The sequence below is a fragment of the Eleutherodactylus coqui genome, chromosome 3 (assembly GCF_035609145.1).
Source record: "Eleutherodactylus coqui strain aEleCoq1 chromosome 3, aEleCoq1.hap1, whole genome shotgun sequence".
Taxonomy (NCBI): domain Eukaryota; kingdom Metazoa; phylum Chordata; class Amphibia; order Anura; family Eleutherodactylidae; genus Eleutherodactylus; species Eleutherodactylus coqui.
The window spans coordinates 100,083,250-100,098,667 of record NC_089839.1 but is presented as its reverse complement, the minus strand read 5'-3'; the positions used below and the strand labels follow the sequence as shown (position 1 = coordinate 100,098,667).

The following is a 15,418-nucleotide window of genomic DNA, read 5'->3' as shown; positions in this document are numbered from 1 at the left end:
GGGGCCAATAGGGGCAGACCAGCTTCAAAGGACACTATAGCTAGATGGATCAGGTTAGCGATCCAGGAGACCTACAAGACCAGAGGTTTGGTAGCTCCGGAGGGGACAAGGGCCCACTCCACCAGGGCTCTCGCCACCTCCTGGGCAGAACGCAGGAGAGCCTCAATAGATCAGATCTGCAAGGCAGCGACATGGCCTAGTATAAATACATTCGCAAGACATTATAGACTAGATCTCCACTCAAATACAGAATTGGCCTTTGGACGGAAAGTGCTTCAGGCAGTAGCCCCCCCCCCCCCCCCCCCCACTAAAAAAAAAAGGTCTTATGATTTGGTATACCTCCGTGTGCTGTAATGATGGATGCTATGGAAAGACAAGAATTATTCTTACCGTTAATTCCTTTTCCATGAGTCCATCATGACAGCACATGCTTTCCCACCCTTGATTGATGTATATAATGTCTGTACATACGATTAATGTCTTTCAGTGCTAATAAAAAAACTGTTGGACCTCGTATCCGTTGTGATAATTTGGAAGTCACTGGAGTCAAGCGGTGGGAGGTGGCTTTTAAAGAACTCCTTCTTCCTGTCCCAAGGATCACAGGCGGAGCAACCTCCATGTGTGCTGTCATGATGGACTCATGGAAAAGGAATTAACGGTAAGAATAATTCTTGTCTTTTTGCATAGCATGCTATGGCAGGTATTTGCTGTGGAATCCGCAGGCGGACGTCTGCCTCGAATTCTGCACTGCAAATACAACCGTGTATTGGGCCTAGGGCCTCCTGCTCACGGGTGGATATTTGCTGCGAAATCCGTTGTGGGTGTCCGCACCACGGATCCAGAGCAAATACCACCTATAGCATGCTATGGGAAATCGATTCTTCCTGCACATTTGCAAATGACACGGGAAAAGCAGGAGTTTAAAAAAATCTGTACTGCACATGTCCGACAGCGAGCTCGTGCGGACCATCCACAGTACAGATGGAAACCTAAGTAAGCAGGTAAGCGCGGATTCCGCTGTGGGATTCCGTATGTGGAATCCGGCTTAATCGTGTGCAGAAGCCCTAAAAGGCATTGGGGGAAGCACTATTGCTGATGGGGACAACAGGGAGGAGTGTTTTAACTGATGGAGGGCTACAAAGTACTGATGGCGCAACGAGGGAGGGCACTATTATTATTTATAGGGCAATAAGGGGGGATCATTATTACTGACCAGGAGCAACAAGGGCCTCATTTTTAATGGGACTACAAGGAGGGAGGGGCATTATTAATGATAGGGCAACAAAGGGAGCATTTTTAATGATTGGGCAATAAGGGGAAATATTCCTGATGAGGGCTCAGTCAGACGAGCAGCGATCCGCGCGGAAATACGTCCACACTGCGTGCGGACAAAAATCCGCATGACCACGTCTATTGCAACCCATATGTTCCTCCTTTGGCAGGTGCGGATTTTCGGCTGCACCTGCGGTGCGTTTTTTTCCCAGCGCGGATCTCTGCTTGTGTGACCGAGCCCTGAGAGCATAAAAGGGGAGCATTATTACTCCTGGGGCCACTGAAAGGGGGTGCTATTATGACTGGGGCCACTGAGAGGGAGTGCTATTAGTATAGGGGCCACTGGCATAACTGAGATAGTCACATGTTGTGATAAGCTACATGCCTAGCCACACCCATGACCACACCCACTATTTGGTTAGGCTGTCCACACTTAAAATTTTTTCCCATGGTACCCAAGACCGAAAAGGCTGGGAAACACTACCCTAATGAGTCAACCTCTGTAAACGTGGGTTATTACAACCTAATGGCTTGTAAATTTCAGACCCACTCGTCTCTATCTGGGATCCTTTTGTCATGGTGTATTTTGGTGGTTTATTGCTTAAATATTTCTGCTTGATTATTTTTCTCATGTCTTCGTTCTTCAAACCCGGGATCTGTTTTATAGTCTTCTTTTATGAAAGTGAATTAGCCTTTTTTTATTATTTATTTACTTAGCTAAAATGTCTATTTCCCTGTTATTTTATTAGTATTGTTGTTCATACTGATCTTCATAGTTATTGTAGCAAACAAGTGGAATTTATTTGCAAAGTATAAATGGGATTTTTATCTAAAGCGAGTCCGATCTTGCTTGGATTTTATTCTATATACAAAGAAAGTCACACAAAGTTCACAGTACAAGCAGCAGTTAGTATGCAAATACAGAATTTGTATATTCTGTTCATTAGGAGTCTGAAATGGAGCGGAGCTTCAGTATGAGGCCGCTTTCTCACAGGCTACAAAATTGCACGATTTTTGTAGCAATACAACAGCGCTACAAATGCATGTATGCGAAGCTGGTGCTTTCCTATAGGTTTTTTCACATGAGCGTTATTTTGTAGCCTGCGACATTGCTAGAATACAAAATCGTGGCATGCTCAATGTTTCAGCCACAATTAGCGTTTGTTTTTTTTCTCTTTTTTGTAGCCCATGTTTCCCTATGGACCCTTCCTTTCTCTTGCATCTTGCATTTAGTCTTCTGCCCATCTTTCCTGGATTGGAAGTTCAAATTCCCTGCCTCCGGGAAGCCTGTGATTGGTTGAGCTGCGGAACTCGAGAACCTATCAGTCAGGACTCGAATGAATCACAGCCATTCAATGCAATATGCAACGGCTGTGATTGGTTCATCAAGCCCTGGCTATGATTGAGCCGTGGTGCTCGAGAACCAATCACATTTAGCACTTCCTGGAGGCGGGGAACTTGAACCTTCAATCTATAAGGGCTGGCAGAACACGAATGACAAGTGCTGGTGCTGGGGAGGAGATGCACGCTCGAGCCTGACAGCACCACTTAGGTGATGTATTATTATAATTTTTTTTTAAATGAACACAGCTAGGGCTAATTTTCAGGGTAGGGCTTATATTTCAAAAATCTCGGCAGAACAGCGCTACAGAGTGGCGCAACTTTGTAGCTACATAAAATCGCTGTCAGAAAACGCACCGATATCGCACAGAACACAGATGCAATATCGCGTCCCCCATGGGAAATCGGACTAAAGCACAACCACATGTACAGACCATTATCCCTGCGGCTAAACAGTTCTGCCTTTGGCTGGTAACGAACCATGCTGAATGGACTTCATTAACTATAATGGAGTCAATCCACTTTCCTCGAAACTACCTGGCTTTTGGACATACCCAGCATGCAGCGCTTTTTCTTCCAGTATGTTGAGTTAGTTCTGTGAATGAACCTCCGACCGGAAGTTCCTATGCAAATGTGAAACCAGGGTTGTATATTTATTATTCTGAGCTTGGGTGTAGTTGCCATGGTGGAGCTTCTATGGGCCCCAGCAAGTAATGGTCATTTTACTGATAAACCGCCCCAAATAGATTGCTTATCAACAATATCTGCAAGTCGTGTAGACTTAAATTAGATTTTGAGATAACCCCATCAAATATAAAGTTTTTCGTATCTATAGGGCAGGGAATAACTTTATCATTGGTGGAGCTCACACTGCTGAGATTCTCACCGATCCTTATTACTGGGGTCCTATGTTACCCCTGCTCACTGTGGGCCTACTGCATCCCTCCCACTGAGGAGGAGATTTAATTGAGCAGTGGTCGCTCATGTGTGGTGCCGTTCCATTTATGTTCAATGGGGCTTCCAGAGATAGTTGAGTGCAAGTGATCAGCAATTTCCATCAGCCCCATTAAAATTAATGGAATGGCGGCCACACATGCACAGCCAATCCTCTTTCAGTCGGATGTGACTGCAGGCGGGAGAATCCACCTTGCAGTCACATGAGGGGGACACATGACCTCTGTTTCCAGGATCAGTGCCGATCTTAGTGGTGATACCCCAACCATCATAAAGTTATCCCTTATCCGGTGGGTAGGGAATATTATTAGATTTTGGGATAATCCCTTTAACAATAATCCCCTTTTTTTTTTTTTTGGTGTGCTAGTATTTCATCCTCTCCATTAAATGACTAGCAGATGCCAATTAACACAAGTGGGTCTATTGTTAACAGACTATGATTTCTAATTCGGCAAAAAGCATGCGATCACTGACAAGTTACTGATACGGAGGGATACAGCTGTTTTGAGGTCCTCCCGGATAGCATCTCTTAGAAACTTTTCAAACATTTAGCACACAATAGAAGTCAGACTTACCAGCTTGTAGTTTCCAGGTTCCCTTTTTGACCACTTTTCGAGTATCAACTCCATATTTGTTTCCTACTTATAAAAATGATCATTATCGCCAGTTTGGTATGATTTGATTACTCATACACCTGATCAAAATCCCTGACTTTGTACACCTGTACCTAGAAGAACTGATGCTGTGTTGAAGACCAAGGTTGGTCACATCAAATATTGATGTGATTTTTCCATTTCTATTTTGTTCAGTCCTTTTGTATTTTGTTAATTGACAAAAATAAAGTTTAAAGTGCTGTGGAATAAGTTGGCGCTATACAAATAAAGATTATTATTATATTTACACTCCTATTTTTGAAAGCATTCTTACTTTGCAAATTTGTTTCCACACTTGCCTAAAACTTTAGACCAGTACTGTAGTGTGCATTCCCCTCTCCCATGGTACAGGGGGGTCAAGTAGTTGTCCGTCAAACAAGCGTGCAGCCATCTTGCATGCATGGTCAGATTAAAACCATGACTTGCTGCCATGTAAGCATGTTAATCATAGCTCCTCATCAGAGGATGAAAACTATGAAATAAATTATTAAATCTTCCTAATTTTTTTCCTTTTTGTCAAATCCATGTTTTGTAGTTTTAAATTGAGTAGCTGGAATGTGCAGACGACCTACACTGTATGTTATGTGTCCTAGAATATCTAGACTTTACATTGGGCGTCTGCCATGATAGACACCAGACGACCTCCCCTTAAGTCTACTGAAAACAAAAACCAAGCTTTGACATCAACCTTTGTGGACGTGTTTCTGGTTTCTTTCATGTTAAGCACTGTTGTATGTGTAAGAAAGCCAGCTTAACGCACAACGTCACATCAGCCTCATCGGATTTTTAGAAATTTACTCGCCATCAGCCCTCAAAGCGTCTTACAAGTATGCTGGGTATTGACTGCTCAATGAATTTTTTTTTTACACCTTCTCTTTTATGGAAAAGGTGAATATTGATTAATCAGTACTAGGAACACAGAGGGGGAAAAAAGCATTGACTTTAGGAAAATGCCTAAAATGTTTTATCACTTTTGTGAAAACTGGAGATTGAAACTATTTGTCTAGCCTTGAAAATATTTTTTACTTAAGGGGAATCGCTCACTACCTTTAGCCCTATAAGCTAAGGTTTATGGGTTGAAAGTAGGTGACCTGCTGAGTCTGGGGATGTGTTATACTTACCTTCCTTGTTGTTCCCCCCCCCCCCCCCCCCCCCGTGTTAGTGTTGAAAGCCGCTACTCAATGCATTGAGTGGTGCTGCTAAGTAGTCCACCCGCTGTAATTTTAAAATGGAAGGACTACTTTGTGGCGCTGCTCAATGGATTGAGTAGCGGCTTCCAGTGCTCACACCGGAAGAATGATGGGGAAGGTAAGGACAATTCTATATTCACATGGGCGAGATGCACAAAACTTGCACAAATATGAACTCCATTCTTTTGAATAGACTTATTCACATGAGCAACTTTCTTCCCCCACATTAATGCAGTGAGGATGAAAATCGCAGCATGTTCTATCTTTGGATGTTCCCTCGGAACGCCCTGCCCATTGTTTTGAATGTGACTTTAAAAGACATCTCATGGCACTCGCATTATTTTTACAGCGTTCACCCTAGGTAATAAATAACAAGAAAATATTTTCTTTGGGTCATTATAAACATGATAATACATACTGTGTTACTTTTTAAAAATAAAATAAAAAATTGGGGGTGTAATAGGCTGAATTTACATGGCATTCATGGACGCCTTTGTCAGGATTACGGCTGCTATGAAAACCCATTGGTACTATGGTATGCCGAAGAGTGATAGAAGGAGCCTCTCCCCATGTCAACTACTTACATGCTGCAGCTGCTATTGACTGTGGCATGTTAGGGGTTAAACCGCCTGGGTTTGAGGGTTCTCTGGTCCTGGCAGTTGGAGCAGTAACCCAACAGTCAGCCAAAAAGATGTATGTGCATGTTTAAAGCCCATTGGTGAGGTCCGTAAAAAGGCGTATTTGCTGTCACTTAGGGGTTAAATTGATTCTTCAAGCAAACAACTTTGCAATTAGATAATAATCCTCCGATTTATCTCCCCACTGGAAATGGTGGTTCAGAGTTCACCATCTTCCACGAGTTTCTTCCTTTCCTGACTCCGCAGATGTCCAGCTGCACCGAGAAAGGTCTGTTTATGTGCAGATAGTCGGTGGCAGTGACGGGCCGCATTTTCCATTTCCCCTTGCATTGTTCACACATTAAAGCACTAGAGCCTTGTGTCCTGCAGCTGATTCGGAGCCTTCACTAAATTATCCGAGCACGACAAGCAAATGTTCTCCTGGATGATTTGTGGTAATGAAATTAACCTTGGCTCCGGCTGTGGAGTTGACATAACGCTGGTGAAATCCCAACTGTGTACAGAATCTTGATGGACTCTCTTCAGATGCCATATTTGGACATATTAATCCAAGATGAGATTTATGTAAAGTCTACATGCGTACAGCCTGTTCCTCAGCACATTATCTTACTTTATTAATGAAGAGGCCTCTTTTTATAAGCTTCTGTTGCCTTTACAGCGTAACATTTTACCATAACATTTTACTTTTTTTTTTTTTCCCCTTCACTTTAAGAATTAATTTGCCTACATTATCCTGGGAATCTCATTAGCAATATATAGGCTGATGAGCGCGTCCTGCATGTTTCAGTGGGCCGCTACTGTTGTGTTTTACAGGTTCTCCTAGGCATTGGCATTGATTACCTACGCATAGGGACCTTCGAGACCCCTGCATGTCAGTGAAGAGGTGCAGCGCTCACCCCACATCCTTTATTATTCTAATTCTAGTAGATGGTTGATATGAGTGGCTGTGTATGATAATGCAGCTCACTTCAGTGCATACAACACCAAGCTCGGCTGTTCCTACTGACGAGCCACTTTACCTAAACATTGAAGGAGGCACTGCGCTTGCAAGATCGCCACTGCCCCTTAATTGTGCTGATTGACAGAAACCATGGAGCTCCGATATAGTCTAAGACTGGAGTGATAAAGGAGGTGGAGCCTGTTGGTGTATGTAGACTAGATGTTGTCACTAGAGTCCTGTGCAGGGTCTCGGAGAGGGTCTATATCCAGAAATTCATGTGAATGTGCTGCTAACATGCTACCTACATGAAACTGGTAGAGCGACGTAGATAGAAGTGTTAGATTATAGCGCAACCCTCAAAAACAACTTATTAAAAGAACAAGCTAGGTAGAAGGAATTTTTTTTTTAAATTGACAAAACACATTTTTTGCTGGCTTTTAATTTTGAGGACTAAGCCTCTTCATCAGTTTAGTTGGGATAAAGTAAAACCGTAGCTGTAAGAGGATGCAAGTGGCTCTGCTGCTCCTTCTTGCTGAGACTAGATGACACACATCATGTAAAGTAATTTGTCTCAGGAGCAGTGTAGGCCACAAAAAAAGAGTGCCACAAACTGGAGCCCAAGAAGGTGCAGAACAAGCTGTGTCTTCTTCCCTGCTAAGTTCCTATGCATAACCACGCATCCTCTTGAAGCTACTTTTGTGCTTTAACCCAGACTAACTGAGAAAGCGGCTTTGTCCTCGAAACGCTTGTTGTACTGTCTTTTTAATTTCGTCCAATAAAAAAAATTCTTTCTACCTAATTCAATCTTCAATAATTTTTTTGGGAGGCTTGGGTCCTAATCCAGCAGTTCTATCTGTGTCTCTATCAGATATAGTCTCAAAGGACTTTAAAGGAGTAATCTTAAGGGAATAATGCCCTTTCAGAATGCAGGCCGACTGTCAACCGGCTACAGGTTAAATATAGTTTTTGAATGCACCCACTCAAATGAATTGGCAGCCATGTACTACACAGCTACATCCAGCCCTCTAGAGCGGTTGTGTTCTCTTGTCGTGGCTCTCCACTGTGGGTAATGCTGGGGTTCCCAAGTGACATCTCTGTGCTCCTAATAGAGCATATAGATATGGGTTGTTTTAAAGACAGTGACAGCCGAAGAGCCAAAGTAAAAGTGATTTATAACTGCCTCTGCCTTCTCTTTTTGCAGGCTACATAATGCTCAATGAGCGCTATGTACAGAATAGAAGGAGTAAGAGTGCAGTTTTAGCGACCACGTGATCGTTGGGTCAAATTGCTAGGTGCCCCCTGGCACGGCAGAGCTGCTAGATCTTAGCAGTCCAAGCTCAGCTCTGCAATGACAACTGTCACACTAGGGGGATATATATTCCCTGTAACTGGAGCTTCTATGGCTTATAGAACGTTGTGTGGGACATAGATATTTAAAACAAAAATAAAATAAATTACAGTATAATATATACATACATAATATACCACCTGAACCAACCTAAACCATCGCCATAACTACCCTGTAATTAGGGACTATGCAAGTAATATGTCAAAACATTAAACAAAATGTGGAGGCCATTTCTGTACTTTATTTTAGTGTAAATATACTAATTTTAAAAATAATATTTTAAGCATTTTTGTTTTCTTGTTATAAGGGGTTTTGGCAGCCGAAGAGAAAAGTCATAAAACGATCATATGCGTAAAATTGCTAAACTGTCTTGTCATTTAAGACAAACTCCCTGGTCCTTAAGGTGTTAAATTCCGAATTGCTTCCTTATATAATATAGAAATATAATATGCAGGAAGTCACAAGGCCTGGCTTGCACAAAATCCCCTTCTACCTCCTTGCATATCAAAACACCTCAGTGAAATTTAGACGATCATGGAGGTGGTAGCATCCCCCGCTTTCTGCTTCTTGACTGTTATTGTTTTAGTACAGAAAAAAACACCAACTTTTTTTTATTTTATTTTTTTAATTAAAAAAAAATTTGGGGGGTTATAAGGTTAGGTTTTACTACAATTTTTTAATTTTTTTCATTACTGGTTGTTCTTTTAAAATTCACTGGTAACTAAACTTTGATACGATACATTATAACTATTACCGCAATGCTGTAGAGAAATTGGGTTTTCACCCTTTGCAATCCAATTTTAGATTCAGGGTTTCCTAGGGGGCTTTCTCTTTCTGACATTATACAATGGCACCATCTGCTGGCTAGAACCAGTACTGCCGTATGGGACATGCCAGAGAGGCCCCCAACAGCAGAACGGCCAGTAATATACAGTAAGAATACCCTGCCGGATGTCTTCCGACATTGGAGCTGTACAGCCTTCAATCAGAATGTCTTCAGATGTCAGACAGTGGATTGGAAAGGTTTATGTTTGTTCGTTGCCAACCCCAGGTTGAACAAATACATCATTATGGCGCACGTTGCCTCATTATAGGAGTCTATTGTTGCCGCTTTCTATACCTAGCCAATATGGATTCCAATAAAGAGGTATTCTGGTAACCATACACAGTCCCGTTCTTTAACAATCCCATGACTTGTCCAGTAGAGTTAAAAGCATATGGCTGCATTTAAAGGTCAGAAGTTCTTAGAACATGGATTTTCCAACAACTTTTCTAATAGAAGGAAGAATCGGAGTTCACCACTTATGGATCCTACTTGCAACATAGAGAAAAGTGAAAGGTGAATCAAGTCCAAATGACATACAATATTTCAGGGCTGTCCCGAACCTTGTATATTGACTGCACAATGCAGGCGATTTTAACCAAAGCCAATTTTCAGTCATTTAATTACTTTCCTGTTTTAAACTCCTCCACAGCATGATATTTGTATATGGTGTACAATGTGTTTAACCTGATAGATTTTCATGATCACCCGTTTGATGGTTTCCTTAATCTAGGAATTAATGAAGTAACACTATTTTGAACCCTTAAATATCCCACAGGGTTGTGTGTGTTGATCTTTTCCTTGGCACTTGCATTTGGAATAGGGAAATAATATAGAAGTGAGTGTAGTGTGTGTATTATCGTAGGCAAGTTTCCAAGTAGAGGAGCTTGGCTCCCTGCATTGTTTTCTTCCCATTTGTCCTCCGCTTCATTTCCTATGCAGTGTGTTGCCTTCATCCTCACAGCTTTGGAACTGTATCCTGTTTCCTTCCTCTCGACCAACGTCACACTTTGACATTCTTGGACCAGTCCTTGTCAGATTGTCTAGTGCTGAAGAGGCTTCATAATGTTAACATTTTTTGTTTGTGAAATACTTTCCTGCGATATGACTCAAGTTGAATTGGTTTGTGCTATCGCTTTTAGTTATCTATGTAGTTCCACAATTTAAGGAGTTATCCCCGCAAGATACGTACGTCATGGAGGGTTCCACTGCTTGGCTGACAAAGTACAGCTTTTACATTGACTAGCTTTGGCCATTCATATACTGGTGGAAATTGAAAAGTGTTACACCCAGAAGGAATTGTTGGAATTTCATGAAACATGGTAAATATGTACAGAGTCGCACCCAGATAAATTAGAATGAATCAGACAGTTTAGTACAGTTTTTGGTAAGAAGTGTTCCCACCATGAGCACCTATACACTCTTTGATCCTTGTAGGCATTGAATCAATAAGTGTTCTGCTATCTTTTTGGGATATACCTCTTCGTGCCTCCATGACTTGGCAGTCAGTTCTTGCACAGTTTGTGATGGATGGTCATGTGACATATGTCTACCTATGGGGTCCCAGACATGCCCTACCGGAGATAAATCTGGGGACCGTGTGGCCCAATCCATGGTTGTAGCACCTTGTAGGGCATGTCTTCTGATGACTTCTCTATATGAATGAGCATTATCCCGTTTTGAAAGATACCCTTCATGACCACCATCCAAAATGTTATGACAGCAGGGTGTACCACTCTGTCCACATACTGGGAGGCAATTTTGCCTTCACCACCTTCACCCAGCTGTCATAATTGATTACTCACTGCCCAAATAATGACTCCAGGGGTTGGACCTGTGTGATGCTATGATATCACAGCAGGATGGGTCCTTTCTCTAAAACGCAGACTGATACGTTGACTGTTATCACTTTCCCCAAACTAAATCGGGACTTGTCATTAAATACAACTGTTCTCCATTCATGTATCCAGTTGCGTCTAGCACTAAACCATGTTAGTTGTCTCTAGAAGTGGAATCAGGCTAATGGAACACACTGTATGAGGGTCCGAGAATGTAACCTAACTTCAAGCAATCTGTTTACAATTGTTCATGGGGTGACTTTTTGACTCTGTGATTGATCGATCTGTGCTGCATATGCCCATCTCTCACCAACTGCCATCTGCACAATTTGTTGCCTTCACGTGGCGGCGTCCTTCTGCATGGACCTGTGGCAGATTTGCGAGTACTTGAGTCTTCCTATAATCACATTGCTATTGACATTGCACAACAGCCTGTCCTTCTGGAGATTTCACGGTATGATGCCCCATTTCAAGCATGCCAATTATCCAAACTATCTTGGTCAGAAATTCGGGTGTATTGAGTTTGAACGCTACGATTTGGCAGAATGAGAATCTGGGGAAAAAAAACACCTTAAGTCCCTTTTACATGGGCCGATAAATTGTTGAGTGTAAATGCATACCCCGCCTGAACAACTAACGAGAATTCATTCCCTTCTTATTCCTCGTTCAGTTTATGCACGGAAAAAAACTGAACAACGGATCATCATGTGCAAAAAAGCATTTGTTCATTTATGTAAAAGCACCCTAAAATGTAACATATAGTATAACAAAGGGTCCTGTAATTTGCATGCTGGTACACTTCATCCAATTTTAAATTCATCACACCCTTCCCGCTGTCTGGGGGGGGGGAAAAAAAAGAAGTAATATGACATGTAACATACACTGGTGGAAATTGAAAGTGTTACACCCAAACACTTCCAAGCATAACCTACTTTTTGTATCTGTGTGACAATTGAGACCTTCAGTGACCAGTAGATTGCCTCCATGGCCATAATGTGAATAAGGGTCATCTTCATGAGACTCCCTCAACTTTTATATATAATTCTTTACTATATTAAAACTATCAAAAATCTGTGAAGGGTAAATATCTGCCTGAATGGTAATAACTGATTTAAGGGGACCACGACCCAAGGTTGTTCACACAATTTTGCTCCCCCTCACATCCAACTTCCCCAGTAGAATATCATCTACCGGTAGTAAAGCATTGAATAAGCAGCCAGAATACCGATTTGGTTTGGACCTGCCGCAGATTGAACCCCTTCAAACGTGCAAATCTGTACCAAAATCCATGTCAAAATCCACGCTGTATGGTGTGGATTTTGGTGCAAATGTGCTGTGGATTTTTTCGCTGTGCAACATCCACAGCAAATCTGTTATGCATGAACTTGCCTCCAGCTGTGAATCTGCAGCAAAATCTGCATTAAAATTCATACAAATGGTGCAGATTTTGGTGTGTTTTTTTTTTTTTTGTTTTTTTTTAAATGCATAACGGATGTAGTATTTTTGGTACAGATTTTCCACTAAGTGAATGTACCCTAATAGTGCTTACAGTGCAGTTACCTCCAGTGATCACAGGTGATGTTGTGTCTGTTTTTAAAGTTTGTCTTTTTTTGGTTTTCTTCTTTCGGCGCCCAAGTTCACCATTGAGATTTTTTTCCAGCCACGACTCTGCCTCTGCTCCCTCTCCCCACCCTGCTGCAACTCCTAATCATTTTTTTTTCAGTGCCTCTCATAGGAGTAATGTGTTTGATGATCTCATGTCCACGAGTGAGCTGGAGTCCGCAGCTGAATTTTTTAAACTCCTGCTTTCCTCCGGAAACCGCGGCCCGTACGCAATGTAAACTACAGATGGGCTGCAGATCAGATGCCTTCTATTGACTTCAATGGAAGCCATCCGCACAGAATCTGCACTAAAATGGAGCATGCTGCGGTTTTGTTTTCCGCATGCCGAATCCGGAGAACAAATCTGCATGTGTAAATTGAATTGCAGACACCCATGCTTGACTTTGGGCGGCTTGAACTGCGTGGATTCTGCAAATCAAATCTGCCTGTGGACATTGGGCTTTAGTAATAGTGACCTTTTTCAGTGGCGCCACTTTATATTATGACCCCCTCTGTGAATCCAATTAGTAATAGCTTGTGAAATGTTCCCCAATTATTAACTGTATCCCCAGTGGCCCTAATTAGCACTAATGCCCTCTTGGTGCCCCAAAACAGTATAGGCAGAGTGACCATCGTAGACAGCCTGGCACCACTGCTAAACTTCTGGATGCAGGGAGAGGCAGAGGTTAAATTTCTTACTACACACAGCCTTCCCTCTCTGCTGCATGGGAGCTCATGGACACAGAGCAGTACATCATCACTCCTCTCCCTGGCACTCACTGTACTTGGGCTGGGAAGGGAGAGGAGTGATGACCTCCTGCTGTGCACCTGTGCAATCACACATAGCATAGACAGAAGCCTGGGAGAGTACTAAGGCGTTTAACCCTTCTGCAGATGGAGGTTTAGCAGTGCGGATTATAGTAGGGGAGTTTGGGATGGCCACAGGCCCTCTTGGAGCATTAAGCCCCATTTACACTGAAAGATGATCACTCAAAAATCGCTCAAACGACAGTTTGAGTGACCATTTGAGCGATCATCTTTGCATTAACTCTTAAGTAGCTAATTTGCTACCTAAGAGTTAAATGCAGGCGGAGGGGGACACCGCTGACAGCTCCAAGAACAGCAGCTGCTTTTGTTCTCAGAGGTTTCAGCTGGTGTCCCGCTGAGAACTCGGCGTGCGGCACTGATGAGTCATCACTGATTTTTAGCTGGCTAAAAATCAGTAATTAACTAAAAGTGCACGATGGAAGCGTGTTTAGATGCAAGGGTGATCGCTTAAAAGATGGCTTTTGAGTGATAGTCATTTATCTAAATGGGCCTTTATTCCCAGGGCAGTTTTCCTAATTGCTCCGATCGTAATCTGCCATTTATGTTCTGCTCATATGCCACTATGGGAAAGGGATTTTTTTTTTTTTTTTGAAGGTGGGAGGGGGGGGGGGGTCACTCGCATTTACACAGGTTTTTAGTGGGACCGGTGAACAAGCTTGTCAAAACAGCAGTGGAGCAGTTTAATTTTTTTTCCTGCCTCAGAATAGAACCTGGTGCTGGCTTCATTTCCTACAAGAACATGGATTCCTCTATATACAGGCAGCTCCTGTCCATTTCCCTGCTTAGTGCGTATTGATGTCATAAATGTGCATCTTTTGCCCAATATCCACTTCTACTAGCCAGAGCTTGTAGTTGATGGAAAAGGGATCTCTTGCTCTAGAATGATTAGCGCAACATGAATGGATGCAAATAGGGGGTATTTGTAAGTGTGTATAGTTTATTGCTTGTTCTTCCAGCATCTGAACGTTACGAGTAGTCAGCCCGTTGCTGCAGAAAGCTACACTTGATCGGAGGGCTCCTTTACATGGACGCCAACAGTGCTGAAATTTGGAAAGTTGAGAATCCTTCAAAAAAAATGTGTAATGGTCATGACAGACTAATGGAAATAATTGTGCCCCTCTTTTGTCTTCTAGTGACTGAAGCTGGGTTTGGCGCAGACATCGGCATGGAGAAGTTTTTTAACATCAAATGCAGAGCCTCCGGCTTGATTCCCAATGTGGTCGTACTTGTGGCTACCATAAGAGCTTTGAAGATGCATGGAGGAGGACCCGAGGTGAGTTTCAAAAACTTTTTGTCCTTAAGAGTGCTCGCAGGAGATATTATAGCTCACTATTAGAAAGTATCTGTACACATTAGAGTAGTGGTACTCTGATTGGCAATGAAATAATGGAAGTAATGGCCTTTTTAAAGACTTTGTGTAGAAAGTGTATTACAAAATTAAAATTAAGGGACTATAGGCTAATGACTTTCAATTTGGACATAACATATTTGCTCAACTTCTCTGCTTTATTATGTTCCAGCATAAGGCCAGCTTCCCACGGCCGTGACGGGCTCCGACGCGGAATTCTGCGGCGGAGCCCGTCACAGCGCCCCCCCCAGAGACCCCAATACTTACCTCCGGATCCGGCATCCTCCGTCCTGCCTGACGCTTCGGTGCGCATGCGAAATAGAGCGCGTGATGCGCCGCCCGCGTCATGTGACGCGCCGGCCGAGTCATATGACACGCCCACAGCATGACATGATGTGCCGGCCGCGTCATATGACGCGGTGGGCGGGGAAGCGGTTTCACGCTATCTTCCGCTGTGCTACAGCGAAAGATAGCGTGACGGACAGCTTCCATTGACTGCAATGGAAGCCGGCCGCGCGTACAACCGCTGCAAATAGGGCATGCCGCGGGTGAGGTCGGGTGATTTCACTGTGCGGAATTCTGCGGTGGAATTCCGCACCGTGAGCATTGAGCTATTAGGTTCAATAGAACCTAATAGCTGCGG

General features: G+C 42.9%; 1 protein-coding gene across 1 annotated transcript in view; it reads left to right on the top strand.

The window, feature by feature from the left end:
• MTHFD1L (methylenetetrahydrofolate dehydrogenase (NADP+ dependent) 1 like) overlaps positions 1 to 15,418 on the top strand; it is a 167,475-nt gene that overhangs the window by 80,024 nt on the left and 72,033 nt on the right. Inside the window, exon 21 of the mRNA XM_066595925.1 lies at positions 14,561 to 14,700. Coding sequence (XP_066452022.1) covers positions 14,561 to 14,700 — 140 coding nt within the window. The remainder of the gene's footprint in view (positions 1 to 14,560; positions 14,701 to 15,418) is intronic.